This window comes from Propithecus coquereli, unplaced genomic scaffold, assembly GCF_000956105.1.
Source record: "Propithecus coquereli isolate 6110/MARCELLA unplaced genomic scaffold, Pcoq_1.0 Scaffold53, whole genome shotgun sequence".
NCBI classification, from domain to species: Eukaryota; Metazoa; Chordata; class Mammalia; order Primates; family Indriidae; genus Propithecus; species Propithecus coquereli.
This window is the reverse complement of record NW_012151174.1, coordinates 2542593-2570494: the sequence shown is the minus strand read 5'-3', so window position 1 is coordinate 2570494 and position 27902 is coordinate 2542593. Positions and strand designations below refer to the sequence as shown.

The window sequence follows — 27902 nt, the reverse complement described above, 5'->3', positions numbered from 1 at the left end:
TGGAGAGCCAAAGTTTGGAGAAAAGGGACACATCAAAGTGCTTGTTACAAACGAGAACCTCCTCTTTATTACACATATGGAAGCTGGTTTCTAGAGCTGGGTAAGGAGAGGGCTTTGACCTGGCCCTACTTCTATGTGGGCCTAGAGATGAAGGTCTAGATTTTGGTGACCAGGCCTTTTGCCAGTTGAGAATGACAAGTCTTAACCTCTAGTCAGTCCCAGATTAGGGAGCAGGAGCAACATTGTGGGGCAATTTCTTGGTGAGATGAATATCAGCTTGAGGCAGGCTTTTCCAGGCAAGTTCTAAGATCCCATACTGGGCAATGCCTATGGGAAGGATGGTGCGCACATTGTTCTTCCCAGGGAGGGGTACCACATCCTGGAACACCTGAGTGCTTCTAGGTGTATGAGAGCCACCACAAAACAGGCAGTGGAACAATCGCTCCCCAGGAACTAGCTCTGTGGCCTTTAGGGCCTCTTTGTAGATAATCTCTTGGGGTTGAGGTTTCTCTCTCATTAGCAGCTCCTGTAGCAGCCTCTGGATTCGGGGGGACTTAAGTCGGTACAAGTCCATGAGCTGGTAGAACTGTTCCATCCAAGCAGCGCTGTCTTTTGCATATCGCTGCTGCAGCGTCCGCAAAACATGGTACAGTGCCACAAATGTCTCCCATAGAGGAACGTCTTCCTTTTTTTTAGAGATGCGCTGTGTCTTCTTCTCTAACTTGGGCAATTTGGGAAACCTGCCCTTATCCTTAAAATCCCAGAAATCCTTTTGAAACATCAGTGCTAGGGTTTGTTTTTCCACAGAGGCATGGGCACCTGGAAAAATGTCTCTTGTGGCAGGATAAAGGTTTTGTATTTCCATCTCTTTGAGAGCGGTAGATATCTGCTGTGCTCGCTCACTTCTGTGAGGCTCTCCTAGAAGATGCCAGTTTATAGCCTTTGGGTCTGGAATTCTTTTGGTAGCTATTGGGGACTTGGGTGTGGGGATAGCCAAAGGTTTTAGCCAACTCTCCTTTTCCTTTCCTTTTATAGGAGGAATCACTTTCAGGTATTTTGGACTCATGGCCTCCTTACTGGGTTTTGAGATCCTTGTACTTTGTGACTCCAGGGCCTGCCTGTGACGGTACACAATGGCTTCAAGTTTGGCCAGATGCAGCCAATCTAAGTTTTCCTTTGAGGTGAGGTCTTTGAGGAGCTGACACAATCTGTGGAAACTATCCCTGGAAGGCTGTTGTCCTGCTTCCATCCGTTCTAGGACGTGGTGGATCCACTTTACATCTGAAAGGCTTACATCTCGATGTTGTTCCTCAGCCAGGATTTGGGAGGGAGGTAATTGTACCTTAGGCTTTCTTCTCAGAGGTGGATGATGCTCCAGAAACCACTTCCACCGGGCACGTGGTGTTTTGCGTTGGAATTTCTGAGCTTCCATGGTCTTTCTAAATATGTGGGATATGAATGGGGTCTTTAAGTCCTGTTCCTGGGACTCCGGAGGTATATCTGGAACATGTAGAGATATGGACTTAAATTTCTCCAACAGTTCTCTTTTTTTATCCATAAGCCTTGCCCTTGACAATTTCCTGGACCTCTCAAGTGCTATGGCCTTGTCATCTTCCAAGGATACTTCTTTCACTGGCACCAGTGTTGACACTGGCACTGGTATCTTCCTTTGCATCTTCAGAGACACTGAAATCAGTTTCTTAAAAGGGCTTTTTATAAGTCCCAGTTTCATAGTACTGCCTTTGATATGAGAAACTCCTTGTCCAATGGAAGGGACTATTTCCCTTCCTCTTGGGCTCTTTATTCTTTCTTCTTGTAACTTAAATTGTTTTTCTTTTTTTAGGATCTCTTTTTCCCTGTCCACCTCTTCTTCCAATGAGCTTCTCTCCTCTTCCTCCTCACTCAAACTTTCCATGTCTTCCTCACTCCTGCTTTCTTCCTTCTCCTTGAACACTTCCTCTTTCTCCTGTACTACCTTCTTCTTCCTTTCCTTCTTCTTTTCCTTCCTCTTTTCCTTCTCCTTCTGTTCTTTCTCCTTTTGCTTCTCCTCCTCCTCCTCCTCTTCCTCATCCTCCTTCTCCTCTTCCTCCTCCTCCTCCTCCTCCTCTTTCTCTTCCTCCTCTTCCTCCTCTTCTGCCTCCTCAGACAAACTCTCTTGCTCTAGTTCCTCTAATAGGCTTTCCATTTCTTCAGAAAAGTACTCATCACTTTCCAGCTCATCCAATTGACTAGAAAACTTTTCCTTTGGTGTATCAACTCTCTTTTCCTCTTTTCTTTTTCTCCCTCTTTGTTTAAGAAAGGGGATTACCTCTTCTTCCTCTTCTACTCCTTCTTCTTCTTCATCCTGTATCATGACCTCATTATGTTTCCTGGCCAATCTGCTTTCTTCCTCAGTCATTTTTTCCTCTTTGTTTATCATTCTTCTTATTGCCTTGGTCAGTTTTCTCTGCTTCCAAGCCAGTTTCTTCTCATCTTTGGTCATATCTGATTGTTCCTCAGAAACATCCCACTCTTTGATATCAAGTCTACTCTGTTCCTGGTACAATTTGTTTTCCTTAACAAAGAGTGACCTCTTTATCCTTGCCATCTTTATTTCTTCCTGGGTTAATTGCCTTTCATCACTGATTAGTTTTCGAAGTGCCTTTAAGATTTTGTTCATTTTTGTTGGTTCCTGTGAAATGCCCTCCTTTTTTTTAGCCAACATCCTTATTGCTGTGACTAACTTCCTTTCTTCCTGGGCATATATTCTCTGTCCTCTAGTACATTCCAATTTTCCTTTGGCAATGTTACTTTCCTCTGTGGCCAATATCCTATCTTCATATATCAATATCTTCTCCTGTAGTGACAACCTCCTCTTAATTAGTTCCATTTCTTCCTTAGTCAGTTTTGTCTGTCTTAAAGTTTCTTTAGTCTTTCTCTTGGGAAGAGTTTCCTTTCCCTCACCCAGTCTCATCTTCTCTTGGGCCAATTTCTTCATTTCCAGGTTCAATGCCTCTTCTTCCTTAGCAACATCCAACTCTCCTCGGAGAAGTTTCCTTTCATGGAAAAATGCTTTCTTCTCCATAGCTAATTTCATTCTTTCCTGGGCCAATTTCTTCTGTTGCTCAGCCAGACTTTCCTCTGCTTGGACCAGTTTTTTCTCTGCATCAGCCAGTTTTTCCTTCTTCTGGAGCACTGTCTCCTTGTCCTGTCTCAGCTTCTCCTCTATCTGAGCCAATTTCTCCTTGTACATCTCCACTTTCTCCTTTACTTTTACTAAGTGCTCTCTCTTCTTGGTGACTATTTCTTTGCTAAAGAGGAGGTTCACTTTCCTATGAGCCAGTTTTTCCTTCTCCCGAGCCAGATTCTTCTTTTCCTGAGCCAGATTCTTCTCCATCTGGGCCACTGCCTTCTTGTTCCTTATGAGTTCTTCGTTGTTCTGGACCCATATTTCCCTTTCCTGGGCCAGTTTCTCCTTTTTCTCAATCAATTGCTCCCTTTTCTGGGCCAGTCTTTTCTCTTTCTCAGGCATTTTTTCCTTGCCCTGGGCCAGTTTCTCCTCTTCCTGGATCAGCAGTTCTTCTTCCTGGGCCAGTTTTTTCTCTTCCTCAGCTAGTTTTTTCTCTTGCCAGGCCAGTGTCTTTTCTTGCTGAGCCAGTTTCTCCTTTTCCTCAACCAGTATCTCCATTTTCTGATCCAGTTCCTCTTCTTTCAAGGCCAGTTCCTCTATGTCCCATTCCAGTTCCTCCAGTTCCTGGGCCAGCTCCTTTTCTTGCCTGTCCAGATTTTGTTCCTTCTGGGCCAGATTTTCTACTTTCTGGACCAATATTGTTTTTATCTCTGCCAGTTTCCCACCTTTCATTGCTAATTTCTCTTCTTCTGTAGCCACTTTCTCCAATTTCTTGGCCAGTTTCTTCCTTTTGTGGGCCAATTTCTCTGCTTTCCAGCTTAGCTTCTCCCCTCTTTTGGCCAATTTTTCCTCTTTCTGGGCAAACTTCCTCTCTGCCTGGGCCATTTTCCCATCTCCCTGGACCACTTTCACATATTCATGGGCCAGTTTTCTTTCTTCGTGGGCCAGTTCTCTCTCTTCTTTTGCAAGGTTCTCTTCTTCTTGTGCTAGTTTCCTCTCTTCTTTGGCTCGTTTTCTTTTAGCTCGGGCTCGTTTCCTCTGTATTCTGGCCTGTTTCTGATCTTCCTGGATCTGTCTCTGCTCTTCTGTGACCAGCTCTTCTTTTTCTTCCCACTTTTGAATCACTTCCTCCTCCTGAGTCACTTCCTCCTCCTGAGTCACTTCCTCCTCCTGAGACACTTCCTCCTCCTGAGTCATTTCCTCCTCCTGAGACACTTCCTCCTCCTGAGTCACTTCTTCCTCCTGAGACACTTCTTCCTGAGACACTTCCTCCTCTTGAGTCACTTCTTCCTGATCCTTGTACAGTTGCTCCTCGGCCTTTGATGGCAACATATTTTCCCAGGCCTGTTTCCATTCACCCCATTCCAGCTTCCTTTTGTCTCCCTCCAGCATTTCCCCATCTTGGAGTAGCTTCTCTTCAGCCTGGGGTAGTTTCTCCAATTCCGGAAGATGCTTACTCTCCCAAGTTTGCTTCCATTCATCCCAGGATGTTCTTGTCTCACCATGAACCTGTTTCCACTGATCCCAGGACTTTTTCCGGTCCTGCCAAGATAGCTTCCTCTCAACCATAACTGGTTGTACTTCTTGCTCAACCACTTTCTCCTTTGGTTTGGCCATTTCCTTCACTTTCTCACTCATATCCTTCTCTTCTTTGGTAATTTCCTTGTCTTTTTTGTCCATTTTTCTTTCTTGCTGGAGTGCTTTCCTTTCTTGCTTAGGTGACTTCTTAAAGGATTTCTTCTCTTCTTTCTTTGATATTCGTTTTCTCTTGGTTAGGTCACCTGGTTCTAAAAAAATCACTTTCTTTTTCTTGCCTTTTTTCGGAATCACTTGGGTTGCCTCCAAGTCCTGCACGCCTCTTTCTTCTTTTTGCACTTGTTCTTGTGCCTCTCGTAACTCTTCCATGTCTCTGATCACCATGTCCTCTCTAATTGCTTCTTCATGGATAAAAATTGGTTTTTCCTCTGGCCAGACTACATCCCAATCAAGGTCCTCAAAAGAAACCTGGCTTTCTTCCTTCAACAGGGGACAGATCTCCTGAAAGAGTTCCCAGCTGGGGTGCCGATCTACTAGCATCTCCTTAGCTACAGTCACTAGCTCATTGTTTAAATCTTGTGACATTTTTGTTTGGGAACCAGATATCCTCAGGGTCATAAGACGACACAGATCATCCCGCCATGATGAGCCATCTCCACGGGTAGCCCTGCGGCCAGGCTCTCCAGCGGCACCTCGCCCTTTGATTTTAACCTCTGAAATAACTGGTTCTTCCTGCCTAGGAGGCGGAGTTTCCGCAGTTATAACTTGGGCTTCTTTTCTCTTCTTCTTGTGACTCTTTAGGGGTTTCTGAGCTTTTCCTTTCTTGCCTCTTTTGTCCCGTATTCTCCTTAGCATCTCCAACGCATAGTGATCCTTTGAGACATCTTTCTCTTGAGCCTCAGCATCTTTTGACACCTTGATGATGCTGCTAATTGAAGACCTGGAAGGGATGGATGTTTCCTCCATGTCAATTGGTACAGCTTCACTCTCATCGCCTTCACCCTCTATGGGACCCGCCTCTGGGACTCCCTCTTTCGTCTTGAGAACCCGCAACGATTTTCGGGCTGTGGGGAAAATCAGGAGATGGAGGTAAGGAAAGCATGGGAAGCTAAATGAAACCCTTCCCAATATCTGGTGTGAGCTAAGAGGAACTACCATAAAGGAAGTAGCAACAGAGAGGGCTGAGGCCTAAAAAAAAAAAAAAAAAGCATTCTCCTTGCTGTATTCCCAGCCTCCTCTCTCCAACAAAATCCTGGAAAGATAGGCCTTGGGGTCTTCCTGAGTTTGGGTGGATCCTTCCTAGGAGAGTTCCTTTCTATGACAAGATCTTTCCACATACCTCTCTTCCTACCTGGTATCTCTTGACCCACTTTAACCCTAACTACCCTGCCTCTTGGGGACCCTGAGGCATGGACCAGATCACCCCTTACGTACTCTGCTTTTTGCCCCCTGCTCGGCCCCGTCTGTGGCCTTTGCTGTGCTTGGTGGCCACTTCGGTTTCTTCAGAAACTTGGGGAGGATGTATGGAAAAGGATGATACATCTAAAGAAAAAGCAGGCTTTTGGTCTCCATGTGACAAGGTCAGGTCCTCATTCAGTCGCTGCTCCACTTGTGTGTGAAGGATCTGGAGATCTGTGGGCCGCATCCCCAGGATGTGGTCCAAGGTTTCCTCCCCAATCATCTCCTGCCTAGGGAAGTCAAAGGAGAAGAAGGACTATGTTGAATCAGGGACAAAAGGGAGAATAGGAAGGAAAGAACTACTGTGGAACACGCAGTGGGTGTGGCAAAGTAGCCAAGAGGGACAATATATGTAGAGATAAATGATGGCCAAGAAGAAGAAAAAGTCTAGGAAGCAGGGGTAGGAGAAAACGATGAAAAGTGGAACTTGAAGAGGTAGGGGATAGACAGGAATAGGAAAAGAAATGGAGAAAGGAGTGAGCCGTCAGGACGGTCAAGGCTAGTCATCTAGGAACGGAGAAAGGCTATGAAAGAGAAGGAGGGTCAGGGAGAGCTAATGAACAGGGATGGAAAAGGAAGGGAAGGGAAAAATGGGGAATGCATACCAAGGAAAGGGAAGGGGAAAAGAAAATTAGAAGCTGGTAAAGAATTGAGGAAGGTACAAACAACTTACTGCATCTCTCGGAAAACCTCTCGTTTCTGGATCAACTCTAAGAGTGAGGTCTTCGAGTGGATTCCAATATCAGCCATGAGGTTCAAGGTCTTATTCCTCACTCTTTGGTCCTTGTCCATTAATCCTTGGGCCAGAGGCATGGCAAAGAGATGAGTAATCATTCCTAGACGCTTCAGCCCTTCCCAGGCTAGTTCTCGGATCAGTGGGTTAGAATTGGTTGTCTCGTCCAGCAGACGACGGGCTGTCTCAGAGCGCAGGGATGGAGACACCTGGTAAGAGGCAAAGATTTGCCCTAGGGCACCAACACAGCATTGGAACTTCAGGGGAGAAGCATGAATCATAATATTGAGGATTGTCTCAATCAGGCTATTAACAGCTAGTTCACTCATCTTTCTTCCCAGCCAACTTCGGTTTGCTCCATCTGTAATGACGCCATAGGTTACATCCTTGGATAGTCTCATTTCTAGGAAGTCTGCATCCTCCTTCTCCTTTGAGGGTTCTCCTTTATCACTCATACGTCTTACCCTGCTGTGCCAGAAGAAAAATTGAGACTTGTTCCATTCCACTTCCCGCTGGGGTGAGTGCAGGCTGCACTGCAGGTATATCGGGCTGCCCTCTGGCCAAAGACGGGCACGAATCACTGAGTTGGGGATATAGCAATCAGGGGCAAGGAGCCATTCCCGCCCCTGACCAAAGTAGCATCGCAATATCTGATAGGGGTTGAGTCCGTCCCAGCTAGTTATCTCCAGCTGGGGAGGAATCACATAATGGGGTTGGTAAGGTTTTCTCATCTGCTTCCAATCAGCTTCTGCCTCCTGAAAATAATCACATGTGGGGGTAGACAGTACTACTGGACTCCCTTCCTCATCTTCTTCTATGACATGTGGCACAGAATGGTCAAAGGCAATGGCCCGGTTATTGACAAGGCTCACCAGACCCACTAATTCCTGTTGCCCATGCCCTGGGTAAATATACTTGGGCACAAATATGGTCTCAAAGGAAAAGAAGAAGCTTGGTATGAAGGGCTTAGGGACTTCTAGTGCTTCATCTGTTATACTCACAAAGGAAAGGCGAGCTAGTAGGTTTGGAGGAAACAGTTTCAAAGAGGAAACCAGATAAAGACTCTGGTTGAAAGTCACAAGCAGATCACCCCGGTCATTTGCAAAACAGAGTGGGCCAAAGTGCACTGATGAGTCCAGCATGGCTATGAGTCTACCATGGAAGTCCCAGACCCGGACGGTGCCATCAACAGCACCTGTGACAAAAAGATTCAAGGACAGACAGACATCAAAGGATGTGATGGCACACTGGTGCAGAGGCAATGTTTCTATGAATGTCGAGCCATTCTGAAACTCAGAGGACAGAAAATCCTGGAACTTCCAGAGACGCAGGCAGTTAGTCTCTGTGATGGCACAAACAGACTTGGGCAAAAGCCTCAGGTGGTTGAGGTGACAGCTGCTGAGAATGCTGGCGAGGGGCCGTAGCTGTACTCTGACCCTCTCGAGCACAGCTTCTGACAGGTGTATATAGTCATCCATTCCATAGGAACAGAGGAAAGAGTTTGCTCGGCCCCCGAAAAGCCCTCCAGATGGCGTAGAGAGTGCCAGCACAGCCCCAGAGTGCATGAGTCTCTCTATTCGGGCACAGCTGTGCTGGGAAAGCACTCTGATTATACCACTCTGGTGTCCAGAGAACATCAGTCCTTCTAGACCCCGCCCCAGGTGGAAATGCCCATAAGCCAGACATTGTACAAAGTCCTGAGGATCTGGCGAGGTGCGTAAGAGGTACTTGGCTGGGCAAGGGCAGCGGGCTGTGTCAAACACCAGCACCTCTGAGCTGCCTGTTGCTACAAAGAGCTCCTCTCTACCTGGGTCATAGGCCCAATCCACAGCCTTGTCCAGCACTGAGAAGGGCCAGGTAAGAATCAGAAGATCCCCTGTTAATGGGGACAAAAAGCGCAACAAGCCATCCTCAGTAGCGCACAGGATCCGGAAGCAGTTGTCTCCACAGCGGACCCGACGCACCTGCTGAGGAGCAGAACCGCAGATGTTGAAGAGGCTATAGAAGCAGGGCAGACGGCGCAAGGAAAAACTGTGGGTGGTTTGGGAGAAGAAAGTAACATCATCAACAAACTGGAGTCTATACAGCTCCTCGCCAAGTTCTAGCCGCCGAAGCAGGTTCCCGGAAGTAAGGTTCCACTCCTTGATGATGCCTTCACTGCCAGCCGTCAGCAGCGTGTGGGCCTCTGGCCGGCTGCGGATACATATCACTGCTGAGCGATGAGCCTTGAAGCTGTGGAGAGACTGGCCTTGAACGAGGCTCCATACTTGGATTTCCCCAGCCTGGTTTCCAGCATAGAGAAAGCCCTGATCAGAGCAGGTGAAGCAGCAGGTGATGGGGGAGCCGCTGCTGGTGGAAATGAACCTCTTTACCTCTCCCAGCCGGCCCTGGCCCTCGCGCTCGAGGACCCTCACCACGGTCTCGCACAGGGCTAGGAGGGAGCCGTGGGGGCCATTCAGCATGATGTCCTGGACAAGCTCCTCCCCAGGCATGGAAACCACGTGGACGATTTGGAGGCCCTTGCCACCGTGCTCAATGACCCAGGTGACCACTGCCCCCAGGGTGCCAGACAAGAGCATTTCCATTTCCGGGTCATAGCAGAGGCAGCTGATGTTGAAGCGGCATGGCACTATACCTAGGGGTTTGAATGCCCGAAAGTGGTCCCCAAAGAGCCGCAGAATCATGTCACTACAGTAAGCCACGATGATATGAAAGGAACCCGTGTGGACCATGGACTGAATGGGCGGTAGTCGTTCAGTCATGGAGAATGTTCTCTTCTCGACCATGTCATCAGTTTTGCCCATCATCCATACGACAGCCTAGAAGAGAATGAGACAGAAACTGCCTAGAAAAGATAGTAGAGGAGGAAAGGGCAGAATATTTAGGTACTTTCCCTGTTTTGTGCTAAGGAGGAATTGGAAGACTCTAGAGTGATTTTACCCCTTGGTGATGAGAGTTGGAAAAATGGTAGAGACAGAAGCCTAGGACCCTTTCCCCAACCTTGGCCTACTTTAGGGGAACCATAATCTTTACTCAACATGGAGACTGTAACTGGAGAAAGGATGTGGGGGGAATACTGGATCCAGATCCCATTCATTCAAGGAGCATATCTTCCTTTGTCTATCTGGGTTAAGAGCTATATGGGCATGGCCCTTGGAGAACGGACTAAGAAGGGTAAGAAAGGCAGTTTTACCTGTATTTCTTTTGTGTGTGGTGTCGCCCAAGAGAGGGAGGCAAAGAAGTAGGCGTCACTGTAGTAATGGCATATAAGTGGCATATTTTGAGGATAGCGAGACTCTTCGAACAATATCTGGGACTGGTCACTCAGCACAACTAGGTTTTTCTTTGGTTCATCTACAGATTGCTGGGGAGAAGCATAGCATAAACTAAGAGGTCAGAGAACACATACGCTAAATATAGTCTCACACAAGTCACATTTGGAGCAGTTTGCAAAATCATGCCTCCCATCCCAAGGACTGTTACACCCACACATGCACAGCTTATCACCTGTGGGACATCTATACTTCACAAACCTGTAACAAATCACCCAATGCAGAAGGGAACGAAACCCCTAGAGGGCCGATATGGGCAAATTTTACAGTGTGAACACAGGGGAAAATGATGTTCTTCCTAACCTGATGTTAGCCACACCTGCATCTGACAGTCTCCCTTTGTCTAAAAGGTACATGTATCATGAAAGAAACAACATTTAACAGATTACCCGGGCAAGCACATCACCTTATACCCACATGTGACCTAACAGGGTGTCCCACAAGTTAGTGCAGCTCTAAGTTATTAAAGCTTAAAACTATACTAAGACTCTTAAAGGCCCTATCTGGCCTTTAAATTTGACAGAGGACCGGCACATGTACAATATATATTATCCCACAGCGATAAGCGTTTGTGCTGATGAAACACGCACCTGGGATCATTTTATTCCGAGCCAACCATAGCACAACTGAGGTTGGCAAGTGTTCACTCTGGTGCCTTCTTCCTTCTCTTTTAGAAAATCTCTCTTCCCAGAAGGTTGGTTCCTCTGACAATGCTCCAAAATTGTCACCTCCCACTATCAAAATGTCCTTGTAAGAGGTCTGTAGACTCATTTGGAAATTGATGGCCTACTTCCTATAGGGCGACAATTGTCTTTATGGTCTATCCTGCTTGCTTCCTGCTCTCAAAGACAATCTGTGGCTCTACTGGAGTGTAAGACAGATAGAGGCCAACCAATAACACGTTTATGTCCTGCATATACATTACCTTGCTATTGTGTACAATTTCATTTACGCAGTATTTAAAATCTTTCCACAGAGGAATGAGTCTGGGGGAAGACATCACCTTGATTATCTCTTGGTCCTCCTCAGGACTGACTGGTGCTTAAAAACCTGTGGGAATCCAAAAGAGGCTGGCTTAGGCACTGCTGCTTTTCGAGGAGCTGGGAATCAGAAGGCAAGAACCGTGAACTCACGTTTATTGAACACCTTCTAAATGTCAGTAACCGTGCACAGGACGTACCTTCTCATTTAATCCTCACTACAGCCCAGTAAGGTAGGTATTACCCATTTTGTAGGTGAGAAAACGGAGGCTTGAAGAGGGTAAATAAAGGAGTTGGAGATTGAATCTTAGCATTTTTCTATCATAACCCAGTAGGATATTATGTGTGAGGGAAGCAGAGAAACCTAGAGAGGGCCCTGAAAAGAAGACCCTTACAGGCAAATAATAGTTCGTTTTTGTGGTATGTCAGGAGAGCATTTTGTGAGGACTAGGGGTTCTCAAAATGTGTTCCCTGGACCTCCTACACCAGGATTCCTGGGGGTGGGGGAGGTCTTAAAATGCAGATTCCTGGGCCCCTACTCTAGACCTACTGAATTAGAACCATGGGAGTGGGACCCAGGATCCTCCACTTACGGCAAACTCCCTAGGTGATTGTATCGACGTTCAGGTCTCACTACTGAGTTAGGAAACAGACAAGGGGCACCCAGGACTAAGAGCCAGCCCTGCCTAGCGCGGACGGAGAAAGGATCCAAGCATTTGGCCTCACAGGCTTCCCCAGGCTTGTGGAATCAGGCAGCTCTCTTACAGGAGGTATATCTGCTGTTCATCGTTCTCTTTCCCATTCCCTTCTCTTTGGCCTTCATGAGGACAAACCTACTTTTCCTGGTTGGACTGTGAATAAATCTTACTTTTAACAATCCCCCTCTGTCAGGGAGTCTGTCGTTACTAGTGTGACAATGGGCTTGTTTTTCCTCATTTGTAAAATGAAAATGCCTGGCTGGGCGTAGCAGCTCACACCTGTAATCTCAGCACTTTGAGAGGCCAAGACGGGAGGCCAGGAGTTCAAGACCAGGCTGGGCAACATTGCAAGACTCTGTCTCCACCAAAAAGAAAAAGCAAGCAAGCAAAGAAAATGCCAGTCTTGCCTACTTCACAGGGTTTTTGCCAAGACCAAATAGTATCAATTCATGTGAAAACCCTTTTAAGCATACTCTGAAGTGACAAACAATTATGATTGCTGATTTTAGGCTGGCCTCCTTCTCAGGCAGGTGACAACTCCATTCCTTGCAACCCGTACTTTGTAACTTTTCAGTTGCTCTGGAAACATGACAGCGAAATTTATAGTCTGGCCACCAGAGGGCGATGGAGGCCAACCTTGCCTGCCAGGTGAAGGAAAACTTCATCAAATTTAGAGAAATGGTTCCCAAAGTGTGATTCCCCAGGCCAGCAGCATGAGCACCATCTGGGAACTTGTTAGAAATGTAAATTATGGGCCCCACCCCAGACCTACTGAAGTGGAAGCTCTGTGGTTAAGGCCCAACAATCTGAGCTGTAACAAGCTCTCCACCTGATCTTCACACTGAAGTGTGAGAACTGGTTTAGAGAGCTGTTGGAGTCCTGAGCTTCCTGAAGCAAGATCAGCAGAACCCACCCTCTAGTATGGCTAAGCCAAGGCCCCTGTGTTGCCATAGAGACTGGATGGCTGGATTTGGGGAAGGAAGCAGCAGGCAAAACTCATCATCATCTCATATACATAAAGGGGGTTGGAGCCCACAACAAAGCTTTCACATCAATTACTTAGTTCTTCAAAGAATCCAGAGAGGCAGATATCACCATCTCCATTGTACAAAGGAGGAGCATGATCTCAGCGAGGAAAGGGGACGTGTTCAAGTCTCCATAGGGCAGATTCAAGACTAAGATCTAATCCACAGATCAGCATTCTCCTACAGTATCAGAGGAGGAGGAAGTTCTGCGAGCTGTTGCTAAGAAAGCTGTCTGACAGATCCACCCACAGTGGGGACTGAGGACTGGCTGTCAGTAGCATCCCCTCTGTCTCTTTCCATTCTCCCCAGGCTGTGTGCTACCCTCCTGTGATATCATTTTCCATTCTGCTTTGCTTCAACCCTGCACTTGCTGCTCATTCGGATCACCTTTCAAGCGCCAGGTGTGATCTGCTTCAGATCCTGCACGTCTGCGGATGGCCCCGCGAGCCAGGCCCCACAGCGCAGATTCACCCCACCAGCTCCTTCTTGAGGCCCAGAGCTGCTGAGAGAGTACTTATTTGTAGCAAATTTGCAGTCACTGCCCTCAGTTCCCACTGTTCCAGGTGTCTCCTCTGGGTCCCACTTCTCCTGACAAGCCTAAAAAAGTGAGTGGTTGGGACCCTTTGGGGAAACATTTCTAGGAGGTAAGTGAGAAAGAGGGCCTTCAAACCCCTAGCGTTTATGTTGATTTATTTTTTGCCACTCTGTCCCACCCCATAAACCAGTTTCCTCAAGTTAACCCTCAGAGGAAGCCTCTTTCCTAAAATCCCCCACATTTGACTCCCTAATCCCGGTACCGATCCTTAAAAGCAAATTTGGCGTGAGCTCCAGATGCTTTAATCCCAATGGTCATGACTGTTTAGTATCTTGAAAACCTGAAGATAATTTAATGGGAGAATTCAAGCCTTGTGGCCAACTTAGGGGAGAGAGTATTTGGGGACAACATATGGTTTGTCCTGCTGACTGTGGAGACAAGCTAGGTCCATGATTGGGCACTGACGGTGGAGCTATATGCTTTTTCTTGGCAGGAGCCCACTGCAAGGTATAGTGTTCATGGTGGTCTGAGGGGAAGGCAAACGGCGCACCAGCCCTGCCTTGTTAAAGAGAGTTGGCTCTAGGGGGCGCTGCACTCCACAACACTGTCAGGACCCTGGGCTCCCTTTGGGTCACTCATTGGCCCCGTGTTCTCTGTTACAGGTGTGGGAGGGGATACAGGCAGCGTTCCTGCTCCATAGAACCTACAGTTCAGGGAAGACAGGCATCAAAGAATAGTCATAAAATTGATTACAATGGCAAATTCTGGGGGATGAATTATATTATTCTTTGAACTTTCCTGCAACTTTTAATTTTCTCAAACTTAAAACAAATTACACTAGATTCAGTCTTAAGAAGGAAAAGTACAAAGTGCTATGAGTACATACGACAAAGGAGGGTGATGTGTTCTAGGCACACAGGGCCTTGGCTTAGCCATAGCAGAGGGTCAGTTCTGCTAATCCTGCTGCAGGAAGCCCAGGCCAAAGTGATTTGGGACTCCAAAACACACTGCGGGGTAGGTCCCTGCATGGATTATATAGCCTTGCAGGTGGGTGTTGCATTTGGGGAAGGGGGTATAGAAAATTAAGCTGGTATCAGAAGGGTCTAATCAGTTGACTGTAAAGTCGGAGGGGCAACCTTGGCTTACCTGGTTCTTTGAATGACATTACTGATAAGGAGCCCATGTTTGTCCCCAGGGTCTGGGAGTGCTGCTCTCTGGCCTTCAGTGGCTGCATAGCTAGGGCTGGGGGTGGAATGCACTTAACTTTCTTTACAGAAAGAAACAAATTTTCAGACAGGCAAAATGCATTAACAGGGTGAGCTATTAAATAGTTTCTATTGGGTGAAAGAGTTATCCTGGATCCCTGAGAGGAATGATAGACTCCAGGATTGATTAGGTTGTAAAGTGGCATTGGCGTTTTACATATATTGTTTTATGTAATCTTGCAATGATTCCATGACTTAGCTATTATCCCTTTAATTAAACACATTTTTTAGTGGACATGGTAAAAATATTCAAAATGTACTAAGGGACATATAAGGAAAAAAAGGTCACTTTTTCACACCTGCTCACCTGTCCTTCTGTTTCCCCTTCAGAGAGGTAATCCTGGTTGTGTTTCCTGTGTCTTTCTAATGGTGTTCTGTATATATATATACAGACATATATGTAAAAAATATTTTTCTTATACAAACAATAGTATATTATATACACTATTCTGCACCTTTTTCTCTCTTAATATATCTTACAGATTGGTTCATATTAATACATATAGCTCTGCCTCATTTCTCAACAGTTCCCAGCTGAAGGTATTCCACTGTGTGGCTGAACTATCATTTATTTATCCAAATTTCTGTTAATGGACATTGGGCAGTTTCCCATCTTTTGCTATTACAACCAATGCCACAAATGGATATCTTTGTGCCTCATAAACCTTTACTTTTTAAAAATATTTTTTTTTATTTCAGCATTTTACAGGGGTACAAATGTTTAGGTTACGTATATTGCCCTTGCCCCACCTGAGTCAGAGCTTCAAGCGTGTCCATCCCCCAGCAGTGCGCACCGCACCCATTAGGTGTGTATATACCCATCCCCTCCTGCCCTCTCCCATCTGCCTGACACCCGATGAATGTTACTACTATATGTGCACGTAGGTGTTGATCAGTTAACACCAATTTGCTGGTGAGTACACGTGGTGCTTGTTTTTCCATTCTTAGGATACTTCACTTAGTAGAATGGGTTCCAGCTCTATCCAATAAACCTTTACTTTTATTTAATTTTAACTAAAATTGTAGAACTGAAGCAATGAAAACATTTTTCCATTAAACATAACTTGGCAAAATGTTTTTGATATATTTGGGTTAAACTATTAATATTAAAGTTTCGCCTGTTTCTTTATGGAAAATTTCAAATTGCGTATGTGGCTTGCATTACATTTCTATTGGATAGCACTGCTCTACATTGTCACTGTCTAGTAGTGGCCTGATACGCCTACAGCCTGAGAGCTCCCCGAGGGTAGGACCCCGGTCTGTCTGATTTCACCTATGTCCCCATAATTACCCAGCCTGGCATGGAGTAGGTGCTTAATACCTTTTTGATGAATGAGTGGGCAAATGAATGACCCTCTGCCCTCTCCCAGGAAGAAGAAATATGTTTCCCAGCTTCAAGTTTTACTGAGCATCTTCCTGGAAGGCAAGCTGAGGTGGGAAGAGTATTGACTAGGGCTTCTTGACCAGAGGACTTGCAATTCCAGTCAATTCCCTCGGTAGCCCTTATGGAGTGGCAATATACGTTTAAAAAAGTAGGGGGGGGGCGGTCAGAGCCCTGATTGTCAGCAGGTGGAGTACATTTGGACAGAATTACCCAGGCTGTCGGTACTCAACACTAGTTATCCTCAGAATGTGTGATTAACGAGAGAATGCAAGATAACAGGGTCTCCAGGGCAGCCCCCTGCGTCGCAGTCCCGAGGCTCCCGTCGAAGGCAGAGCTCTGGCGCCGCTTAGGTCGTGGACAGACGACCAGACCCGCGTCCCCTCACACTCGGGCGTCCCGGCCCTCCACGTGCGCGGGAGGGAGGCCGCGCCTGTTACCTGCTACGGGACTCCCGCCAGGGGACGGGTACGGCGTGGGTGACGGCACTCGGAAGCTCCTGTGTGGAGTAACAGACCAAAACGGAGCGAGAGCCTGAGAAGCTACCTTGCGGATGCTGCGGGAGGACTCCGCTAATAGAGCGGTTAGCGCCCCTCTAGCCGGCGCCGGGCAGACCGACCGAGAGAGGCGTGAGCGCGCGCCCGGCACGAGAGCTCCCGTGCGCGCGCGTTCGAAAGAAATAAAATCCTCCCCGCGGGGGCCCGCGACCATTTAGGCCGGAGTCGGTCGGCGAGCGCGCGTGCGCGAGCGCGCACCGACGCCCTCGTCCACCGCCCCCCTCCGTTGGGGGTCTAGCGCACGGCTCTGCTTCCCCAGCCTCTGCCGAGGCTCGCGTCCTCGGGGTGAGGGACTCGCGCCTCGCGGAGTGTGAGGGAGAGGTTCTGCCGAATGAAGGGAGGCGGCGGACAGGACTAGGAGAAACCGTCCTAGCTGGGTGAGGAGCGCGGCTCACGGGCTGGAGTACGCAGAAGACACGCCTCCATCCCTCACGCCCCCCGGGGCTGCGGAAGTGCTCTGGAGACTAGAGCGGCAGGGAGGTGACCAGTGGACTACAGTCCCCGGCAGGCGGCGCGGTGGTGCGCCTACGGCTCCCGGCAGCATCTGGGCGCCAGGCTCTCTTCAGTTCGCGGCCGCCGAGGGCGAAACTACAGTTCCCGGGAGGCCTCGCGCGAAGCGGCTTGGAAGTGGGCAGCCTGGAAGTCACTCGGGCCACCGGAGCTGGCGGCGTCTCCAGCGAGCGGCGCGGGGCCGAACGCAGCGGTCGTGGTGCCCGCGGGGTGGACATCCGGGACGCCTAGGTATGTGGCTGTGGGTGCAGGAGCGGCCTCGCGCAAGGGTGGCGGGGAATCGGTGGCTGCTCGGACCCGGAGGGTCAGCGCGGGCGGGCGACCGGGCGGACGGCCGGGTGTGGGCACCGACCGTGAGGGGCGGCGGCGCCGGGACTCGCGCCCTCCGGACCCAGCTGGACTCGTGCCCGCATGGTTCAACTTTCCAGACGTGCAACCGGGCTCTGTGGGGAAGAGCTTGGAGTCCGGGAGCAGTGGGTTCGCGTCCCGGCTCTGCCACTCGGAAGCTGCGATCTGAGGAAACCTCGCGGAACCTCAATTGCCCCTGCAGTAAAACGGGGTAGGAGAGTGCCTTTTGCTGGAGATTCTGTTGAGATAAGCGGATAAAACATTTGGCACATAGAAGACAGTATGTGTTTGCGTTATTGTTAGCTCCCGGAAAAACGAGGTGAAGATAGTATCGATAGCATAGGATGACGGTTAGTTGAGTGAGTACATGTGAAGAGCCAAGACCATAGTTAGCACCCAACGAAGGCTAGATGCTGTTAACTGAGATTATTTTATTAAGACCTTTGGTTTGGAAGGCAGAGAGACCCAGGTTCAAATTTAGGATCTGCCATTTGCCAGCTGTGTGACTTTGGGTAACTGACTTCACTTCTCTGTGCCTTGATTTCCGTATCTATAAAATGGGGATTTAAATAGCCACCGCTTCATAGAGTTGTTTTGAGGATGCAATGAGAATATCATGTGTAAAGTGCTTAGCACAGCAGCTGGCACATAGCGCTCAGTAAATTATACCATTTATTCAGCGTTTTCCCAGTGGCCCGGAGACCCTCTCAGGGAGGGGCTCTGGCTGTAGTCTTGGTCAGACTCAAAACTGGTTTCGTTGACTTCCCTTCCTACACCCTCAGGTTCCTCATTTATAAAATGAGACAATCACAGTATCGCTCTCAAAGAATTGTAAGGATTTGCTGAGATTGTATTCCTAGTCAAGAGCCATCTCTTACCAAGTAGCAGCTTTTTATGTATTATAATTGTTCTTCAGTATTCTCCATCTGGCCCAGAGGCTGCCTAACTGTGGGCTGTGCGGCATGACAGCCCTGAGCTCCCCCACACGTGTGCTCCCAGCCTCAGTGTCCCATCTGTGAAATGGTAGTCATAGGACTTTTGTGCCAGGATTGTTTTGATGTTTCCAGGAGATAATTCGTATTTAGTATTTAGAACAAGGCCCGGCATATAGTAAGTGCTTAATAAATGTATCTTGCTATTGTTTGTTGTTTTTTTTTTAATAGGCCCTTTCTGCTTCTGTTTGTATCTGTAAGGCAGAGTGGGGACAGATTAGTGTTTCTCCCCCCACTTCCAAGTTTTACTCACCAAAGGTTAAACTGGGGAACATACTGCAGTATAGGGGCCTAAGAAGAGCTGGGGCTGACCTGGCATCAGCAGCCCCCTGCTCACACACCCCTCCTCCGCAAGCCAGTGTATTCACTCCAGTGCTTTAATTACTGCCCAAGCGATGCCAGCTCTTCACTGTGTATCTCAACGCCGCACTAACCCGCTGAGCTCCAGCTCCAAATGTGGAGCCTGTGCTTTCTTGATGTTTCCTGATGGCTGTCCCCTGGGCACCACAGACTCAACATGTCCAACCCGAACTCTTCTTCCTCCCAGACCCAGTAGTCACCATCTTGGCAAATGGACCAACACTGACCTGGTCGCCCAAGCCAAAAACTTGGAATTGTCCTTCTTTCCCAGCCTCCCCATGTCTAGTTGGCAAGAAGGATGGAGCTGCCATTTCATAGAAATGCCATTTCATTGGCCCACATTGGTCTCTCATGTGATGGGCACTGAAAATTCCCTTAAGCTCCTGGCAGTGGCCTATTCCGAAGAGGTTGTTTCTTTTAAGTCACCAAGGATTAACATATGTAAACATACGTAACATGTGTTACTAAGGGGCAGAGAAGACATTATGGACTTGGCTAGACTTCAGTGGCTGTGGATGTAGCATGAAACTGGCTGTCGGGGGACCCATTTCTGTGGTTTTAGCCTGGCAAAGATCGACTGAGTTGTTGATTTCTTTTTGAAAAGTTATACCGTGTCATCGGGTTAGAATGTCCTGGATGGGAAGGTGGCTGTCCTGGGCATTTCAGGAGGCAGCACACATACCACACACCTGAGAGGAGCCTGGGAAGGGCATTTCTTAGGTCTCCCTTTTGGTTGAGTCTTTTGTCAGAAACCTGTCACTGTGATTTCATTTGGTGATGGAAACCCATGGTCTCAATCACATTCGCGATGGCCACCAAGTTTACCTAAGTGTTTTGTTAATCTGAGAAAATAAAGCAGTAACTTTAAAAGAATCTTAGTTGTTCTCAGTTACTAGTGACAACAGCACACGGTTTTTTAGTAGTCTGTGTAGAATGATTAAGAGTTAAACATGGCCGGGCGCGGTGGCTCACGCCTGTAATCCTAGCACTCTGAGAGGCCGAGGCGGGCAGATTGTTTGAGCTCAGGAGTTCGAAACCAGCCTGAGCAAGAGCGAGACCCCCGTCTCTACTAAAATTAGAAAGAAATTAATTGGACAACTAAAAATATATAGAAAAAATTAGCTGGGCATGGTGGCGCATGCCTGTAGTCCCAGCTACTCGGGAGGCTGAGGCAGGAGGATTGCTTGAGCACACAAATTGGAACCTCAGAGGAGCTAGGCTGACGCAACGGCACTCACTCTAGCCCGGGCAAAAGAGTGAGACTCTGTCTCAAAAAAAAAAAAAAAGAGTTAAACGTAAGCCTGTTTTTCAGACGTTGCAGTTGTTAGGTGGTAAATCAAAAGTGGGATTTAGAATGTGCAGGCATCGGCACCCAGGTTGTTGTTTTTTTTTTTGCTGTAAAGCATATTTTACTATATATTTCAAACTTAGGCTTAATAACTTACAGAATCTAAATTAAAAGTATTATGTTTTAATAAGAGAATTCAACAGTTGTTTCCTGTAAAGTAGTGTTTGTTTTTAGCTGTTAGAAGGAGAGGCTACTGGACAAGTTTGTGCATTTGTGTTTTCTTTGCGACTGATACTCCTCCCATTTTCTAGGATTGTTCTTGTCGTGGCTTTTTTTTCTGTGTGTGATTGGACTGAGTTTGGCTTTAAAAAAAGTTACACGTGAAATACATACTCATTGCAACATGTCAACAATACAAAGATAGAAGGAAAATATAAGCGCCACCCTCCACTCTAAAATCCCATGCCCCCAGAGATAACCATTATTCAGACAGCGAGTGTCTATTAACACATTGACTGCCACACTAGGAAAAAAAATTTTTCCTTGAGGCCACGGTGTTTTATTACAAAAATAGAATAAAAACTTCGAAAACAAAATGATCCTTTCTAATTTGAAAAATGAAAAATTTGGTTTTTTTCGTTGTTTTCTGTGCATGAATTGTATGCAATTAAATTGTCAATATTAATTGTAACAATAAGAATATCAACAAGTAAGATTTTCACAAAGCAACTGCAGGGTTTTGCCCAGGGGACCACCGATCACATAACATGTGTGCTACAGCATGGCAGTGTGAGTTACCTGTGCACCACTCAGCTCCCAAGGTAAAGAGACATGTGAATTACATATGCTTCACAAGGCCCCGGGCTCAAAACTAACCTGAGTTAAATACAACTCACATGGCAGTTAATGTGTTAAGTATCAACTCTCAGATTTTGGAGATGTCATAGTGAACAAAATGGATGTGCTTTCTGCCCTTGGCGATTTGGGTGGATGTTCTTATTTAACTTTTTCTGTGCTTATATTGATTACATATGTGCGTGTGTATATATACATATATCAGTTGTTTTCTTCCTCCTCTCCTGCCACTCCCATAAAAGGAAGGGTAGTGATCAGGCTACACATTTGTAATTTGTTTTTTTCAGTTAACGATTGAGTATAGTTCTTTAAGTCATTACGTATAGATCTGACTTATTCTTTTTAACAGCTGGACCCACATTCTTCAGTACGGAGACACCATCTTTATTCCACCATTCCCCTACGGCTGGACATTTAGGTTGTTTCTGAGATTTTTTTTTTTTTTACCTCAGCAAACACATCCAATAAGCATCCTTTCACATAGGTGGTATGGCATAGTGGCTTAAAACACACCGTGGAGCCATGTGCCCTGGGTACAAAATCTGTCTCTGTCCTATACTAGTTGTGACACCTTAGGAAAGTCACTTGTCTTTTGGGCCTTAGTTTCCTGTTCTGAAAATGGGGATGATACCAGCACCTTCCTCAGATGGTGGTTGTTGAGAGAGGGTTCTATGAGATCATCTATGTCAAGCTTTTAGGGCAGGGCCAGCTGTCATGTGATCTTTCAATCCCAAAGTAACTCAAAGCCCTGTGGGGCAGGGCTCACTAGAAGAGCCAGCTCAATCACTGGAAATGCCAAGTTGTATAGCAGGGATCTCGCTTGGAGATGTTGGGAGTCTAGGGTGAGGGACCCAGCTGCCATGGAATGAAGGGAGGAGATTTGTCCAGAAAAGGATGATCGGAGCCAACAAGGTGGCCTGACCCTAGTGAGCAGTGGTGGTTAAAGGGCTGGTGGTGGTGCATCAGTGGAAAATATCACTCCTCATATTTGCAAGAAGCATGTAATGGTTGGAAGGTGGCTTAGGTGGTTGACAGATCTGGATTCAAATCCCAGTATAGCTACTTTTTGCAAGATGTGCATTAAGCTTTTTTTTTTCCCCCCCTTGGCAAAATGGGTATTATAGTAGTCTCTATTCAGTGGTTTTTGGAGACTGAATGAAATCTCTGCAAAACTTTCAGCACATTGGGCTGTAGTTAGCCCTATGTGATTAGCTACTATTCTTATTTTCTGGTGTTGACAAATTTATGGAGCACCTACCATGTGCACGTCCTGTTCTAGGCACTGGGGATTCAGCAGTGAACAAGCGAGATCCTTTCTCTCCTACAGTTTACATTCTAGCCGGGAGAGACACACAGTAAACAAATCCTGATCCTTCAGATGGTTTAAGTATGGTGGAGAAAATAACGGGGTGAGGGGATAGAAAGGGGCTGATGGGGCAGGATGGCGGTGGGGATAGAGGTGCTACTTCAGCTCAGATGGCCAGGGAAGGTCTCCCAGGCCTCTCTGAGGTAGGGTCATGTGAGCTCAGACCTTATAATGAGCAACAGGCACTCGCTGTGCCAGGAGTTGGGGGAGGAGCATTCCAGACAGAGGGAACAGCAAGTGTAAAGGCCCAGAGGTAGGAATGAGTTTGCTACAAAAAGAGTGTCATCGTGACTGGAGGAGGGTGAATTCCTATTTTTCAAGTTTATGCTACTTTAATTTTTATAAAATTATGATAATGATAGCAGCTAAGAGTTACCTCGTGCTTACTCTGTGCTAGATGCTCTTCTAAGCATTTCACACATTTTCCCAGTTAATCCTGACAGTAGTCCAATGACATAATTAACTTTATTGAACTCATTTTACAGATGAGGAAACGGACTCCATAGTCCATGCCAGACTCTCCTCCTGGGCTCTCTTCGCTAAGCAGAGGCAAATTTAGGAAGTGGACACAGCATTTCCTTTCCGTGTTGTTTGACATGCAAAGCACTGCAGACTATATTTAGTGTCTAATTCATGTGGCCGCAAGAGCAGTCTGGGATGTCATGGCATCATTTCCACTGGCATCGTAAGACACGATAGGGTCGATTTCTGTTGGGATGGTTTGTTGGTTGTTTCAAAACTGAAGGCCTTTCAGCAGAGCCTATCAAATAAAGCAAGGTTGACTGTTTGCCTGCCACACCACACACAGGTTGACATGAAACAAGGTGTGGTGTCTAAGGAGATTGAACAGGGTGACTGTCTCATTTGGGTGAGCTCTGCAAGGGCACTTGGGCTGGCAGGGGAAAGGGTGTTTTTTCAAGCACCAGGCCAGCCTTCCAGGCTGCTAAAGTATCACACTACAACCCAGCAACTAAAGTGATGATGCCTGGCCCTTTAAGGACCCCAGGACCCTGCTCTAGCACCATGACCCATGTCCAGGTTGATTTGGTGCACCTGGGGCCTTAGAGGTTGTTAAATATTTTGAACGAAGGGCAGCTCTGGTTACATGTGAGGACAGTAGTGTGTGCTTTTAAGACTGGAGAGCATCTTTGATCATCCATCTATGAAACATTTCCTCTATCCACCCTGTGTGCCAGGCACCAAGCTAGACCCTGACGTGGGTATGAAGTTGAATATGACACTGGTTCTCAAGGGTCTATGGCAGTGCTGTCCATTAGAAATATAATTTGAGCTACTGATGAGTACCACATATGTAATCTAAAATTTCCTGGTGGCCATATTTTAAAAAGAAACAAAGGAAATTAGTTTTAATAATATATTTTATTTAATCCAAAATACCATGTCAACATGTAATCAATGTAAAAATCACTAATGAAATATTTTACATTCTTTTTTTCACATTAAGTCTTTAAAATACAGGCCGTGGCTGGGAGCAGTGGCTCATGCCTTTAATTCTAGCACTTTGGGAGGCTGAGGCAGGAGGATCACTTGAGCCCAGGAGTTTGAGACCAGCCTAGGCAAAAGCGAGACCCTGTCTCTACAAAAAGTAGAATAATCAAGCCAGGTATGGTGGCATGTTCCTGTGGTTCCAGCTACTTGGGAGGCTGAGGCGGAAGGATCGCTTGAGTCCAGGGGTTTGAGGTTGTGGTGAGCTATGATCGTGTCCCTGTACTCCAGCCTGGGTGACACAGCAGGACCCTGTCTCTTAAAAAAAAAAAAGTCTTCAGAATACAGTGTGTATTTTCCACTTTGAGCACATCTCAATTTGCACTAGCCACAAATTGCATATGCTCAGTAGCTACATGTGGCTCATGGCTGCTACCATATTGGACAGCCTGGGCCGGGGGTTTGAGACTCACACGTAAACCAAGAGTGGTAGTTCACAGTGATAGAGGAAACATGCCATCCCTATTTTATATTGGTGGAGAAGGACAGATGAGGGATGTGAAGCATGTATATCAGAAGCAGCTTCTTGGGTCATTTAGGCTCTTTAAAAAAAGAAAACGTAGCAAGTATAGCTAACTTAAGAGCAAAGGTGCCTTAGGTACCTGGCGTTGTGCTTAGTGTTGGTGTTTGTTACCTGTGTTCTCTGGTGACAGGGACTATGATTATTCCCATTTTACAGATGAGGAAGCTGAGATATGGCAATGAGAGGTCACTGCTCAGGGTTGGAAAGTGATGAGGGCTTAATTTGAGCTTAGGTCCAGAGTCCACCTCTGGACTGTCTTTTCAATCTCTGTTGTATGTGCTGCATCAGAGGGGGCTTGAGGGGGATAGGGTCTGAGTTTGAGCAGTGCAACCACAAGAAGGACTTGTTGTACAAAACAGATTCCCAGAGTTTGTCAGTATCAGTCCCTGGGATTCTGTTGGTGCTGGTTTGAGACCCGAGTGACTGACACATCCACTCCTTAAACTGAGCTCCAGGTTTGCTGGAAACAGGGACCTTACCTCCCAGGAAAAATAGAGGTATTTGGGGACCTGGGAGGAGGATGGATAGGGAGAGTGAGGGAGGCAGGGAAGGGCCCGGCCTGTTCAAAAGCTTGTTTCTAAACTGCTTCTTTGGGCGTGAAGCCTCTTTTCTCCTGTGTCTCCTGACTGTGGCCCTCATGGCTGCGGGTCCCTGTGGGCGCCGTGTCCCCCTGTGCGCTCAGCAACCGCAGAGCTGAGTGTGTGAGCCTTGCCCTTGCTCTGCGCCAGAGACATTGCTGGTGGCTGGGGTGTGGGGAGGGGATGTCACAGTGCTTTCCTGTCAACTCTGTAAGGGTCGTTGTTCTAGACTTTTACGTACTCTCCTCGTTCAGGCTTCTCCATCTCGGGTGGAATGAGTCTGGGCCTCCTTTGCAAACAGTACAGGTGCTGGAGATTCTGAGTTGGTTCCTGTTCCTGGATGGTGATTCACCACTCTTACCTCCTGCTGCTGGACAGTAAAAGATGCTCAATAAGTATCTGTTGACTGGATTAGTGATACTAGCCAGCATTCACCGAGCTCTCGTTATGTACTACGCGCTGTTCGGAGTGCTTTTCGTGCAGTATCTCATTTAATCCTTAGAACTAAATGGGGTAGGTACTGTTGTTATTCCCATCTCTCGTGTGAGGAAACTGAGGTCCAAAGAAGTTCAAGTCACAAAGCTGGTGAATCTCAAAGCCGGGATTCAAACCCAAGTCACTGGCTCCAGAATCAAGGCTCTTAAACACTCACTCTGCGGTCCTCTGTGGCCAGACAGAAGGTGGGAAATGGGACCATCCTCGCTAGTTCCAGCCTCTCCACCCGACATGTGGTCCCTGCTCTCCTGTTCTGGGCTCGGCCCGCAACAAGCCCCAGGCCTCTTTGGGCCTGAGGCTTGAACACCACTCTGGGCAGGGGTTTTTCTGTAATTCTGGAACCTGTACTTCCCTTCTCTTTAAAATAAACAAAACTAACTGGATATTTGATATTATTAAGGAATTCTTATTAATTTTTCAGGTGTGATAATGACATTTTGATTGTGTTTAAAAAAAAAAGTCCTTAAGATGTACATTCTAAAATACCTATGAATGAACAGTTAAGATGTCTGGGATTTGCTTCAAAATAATATGGTTGGGTGGAGGATGCCGGGGCACAAGTGTGTGGAGTGCATAAGGGGTGAAATAAGATTGGCCGTTGAGTTGATAACTTTTGAAGCCAGGCAATGAGGGCTTATTATATTCCTCTTTTTACCTTTATGTGTTTCAATGTCTCATGAAAAGTTAAAAACAAGTACAAGAAATTGCACTCAGCATTTATGCATTTCAAGCTCAAGTGTACGTGTGGGGGAATTCCCTGCCTCTACCCGGTCCATTTATGTAATAAAAATGTTTGCTTTTATTTTTTTCTTTCTTTATTATATGAGTCAATACTTGGCCCCAGGCTTTGGAAACCCCTTTGGCGAAGCAGGCATCCGGCAGCATTGAGAGCCCTAACCATGGCTCCTCTGAGCACAGCCTAGAGTGCGCTGGCCTCTGAGTCAGTTTACTGAGGTCCCCCTGCTTGAGCTCTGTTTCCCTGCAGCACCTGACTATGGGGCCCCTCCCACATTTTTTCCAAAGACTTGTTTCAACAAGAGGCCTCAGATCCTGCCCGATCCTCCCCTCGGGACAGAAATACACAGATCCTCTGACACTGGGGCCTTCCTCTGACGGCTCTTTGTACGGCCCCGCACCAGCCAGAATCTAGCATTTGGCCCGCCTGCCGCAGGAGGCAGGAAAAGCACCCCTTTTAGTTGCGACTTTGCACAAAAGAAGGGAGGGGCAAGATGCAGCTTGTGACAGTGCTTCGGACCTGATGACATATATTTCTAATCAAGCCCGCAGTTAAAACTCCTTTGTGGCCGGGGTGCACTCCCTGTTTGCATCAAGCAGAAGCTCCTGTTGCATTTGTTATCTGGGGGTCTGTAACTGAACAGGAAATGAGTGTGTGGTGAAATCTTTATGTGCAAGTGGCAGGAAAAGAGGGGACCATTTGGAGTCTGTCCTGATCATTTGCTTCCCGGTAGGCAGAGAGGGTCGATGTGAACAGGAGCACTGGCTGGTCGGATCCTGCCGGAGTGTTGGTGCCATTTGCTCCATCTGACGATTGGCTGCTTTCTCCACTGCACTGCTGCTCCACGCTCTGCTCTTGGTTTGCAGAGAGGAAGACAGGGGAAGTCTTGCGGCCCGTCTGGCTTGCTCCAACTTCTGCCCCCACAACCATCTTCATTTCTGTCCTTTTTTCTCTTTCAAAGGCACTTTTTGCAGTTCTTTAAGGAAAGAGGCTTTAAGGTGAGTCTAGCACAGAGGGAATGTTGGAAGCACCGTCTTCAGTGTAGGCAGCCTGATTTTTGTGTGTTTCCCAGTGTTGGATCTGAGGGCAGCAAACCCCAAATGCTGACACCGTGCCCCTGATTTTTAAACTTGCTCATTCAGTACGTGCTCACCAAGCTGTGCACAGCAGTCAGCAAGGCAAACGATGCGTCTCACTTTTCTGGGGCTCACATTCCAGTGGGGGTTCAGTTAATAAACAAGTGAAATGCATACTGTGTTCAAGGGTAGTAAGTGCTAAGAGGAAGAAATTAAGCAGGGAAAGGGGATATGGAGTACAGTCATAAGGTGGGGATATGTTCTGAGAAATGTGTCCTTAGGCGATTTCATTGTGCAAACAGAACGTACTTACACAAACCTAAATGGCACATGGTGTGCTACACTCCTGGGCTCTGTGGCAGAGCCTGTTGGGCCTGTGCTACAGACCTGCACAGCATGTCGCTAAATACCGTGAACAACTGTAACACAATGGCAAGTATTCGTGTATCTGAACGTAGAAAAGGTATGGTGAAAATATGACATAAAAGATAACGAATAGTACACCCGCACAGGGCACTTACTGCGAGTGGAGCTTACAGGACCGGAAGCTGCTCTGGGTGAGGCAGTGAGTGAGTGTGAAAGCCTAGGACGTCACTGTACACTTAGGCTACATTAAATTTGTAAAAAATATTTTTCTTCAATAATAAATTAACCATAGCT

General features: G+C 47.1%; 2 protein-coding genes across 2 annotated transcripts in view; one reads left to right on the top strand and one right to left on the bottom strand.

The window, feature by feature from the left end:
* Positions 1-149: 149 nt before the first annotated feature.
* On the bottom strand, positions 150-11168 carry WDR87 (WD repeat domain 87). The gene is made up of 6 exons (XM_012657138.1): positions 11094-11168; positions 10030-10200; positions 6777-9655; positions 6080-6333; positions 4361-5709; positions 150-4222 (listed from the first exon to the last, which is right to left on the bottom strand). Exons 1-6 carry the CDS (start codon positions 11166-11168, stop codon positions 224-226), a joined length of 8727 nt encoding a protein of 2908 aa, XP_012512592.1. The 3' UTR covers positions 150-223.
* Positions 11169-17240: 6072 nt separating this feature from the next.
* The window catches only part of SIPA1L3 (signal-induced proliferation-associated 1 like 3), a 208838-nt gene continuing 198176 nt past the window's right edge, over positions 17241-27902 (top strand). The window contains exon 1 of the mRNA XM_012657142.1: positions 17241-17350. The gene's annotated coding sequence lies outside the window, so the exon portion shown is untranslated. The remainder of the gene's footprint in view (positions 17351-27902) is intronic.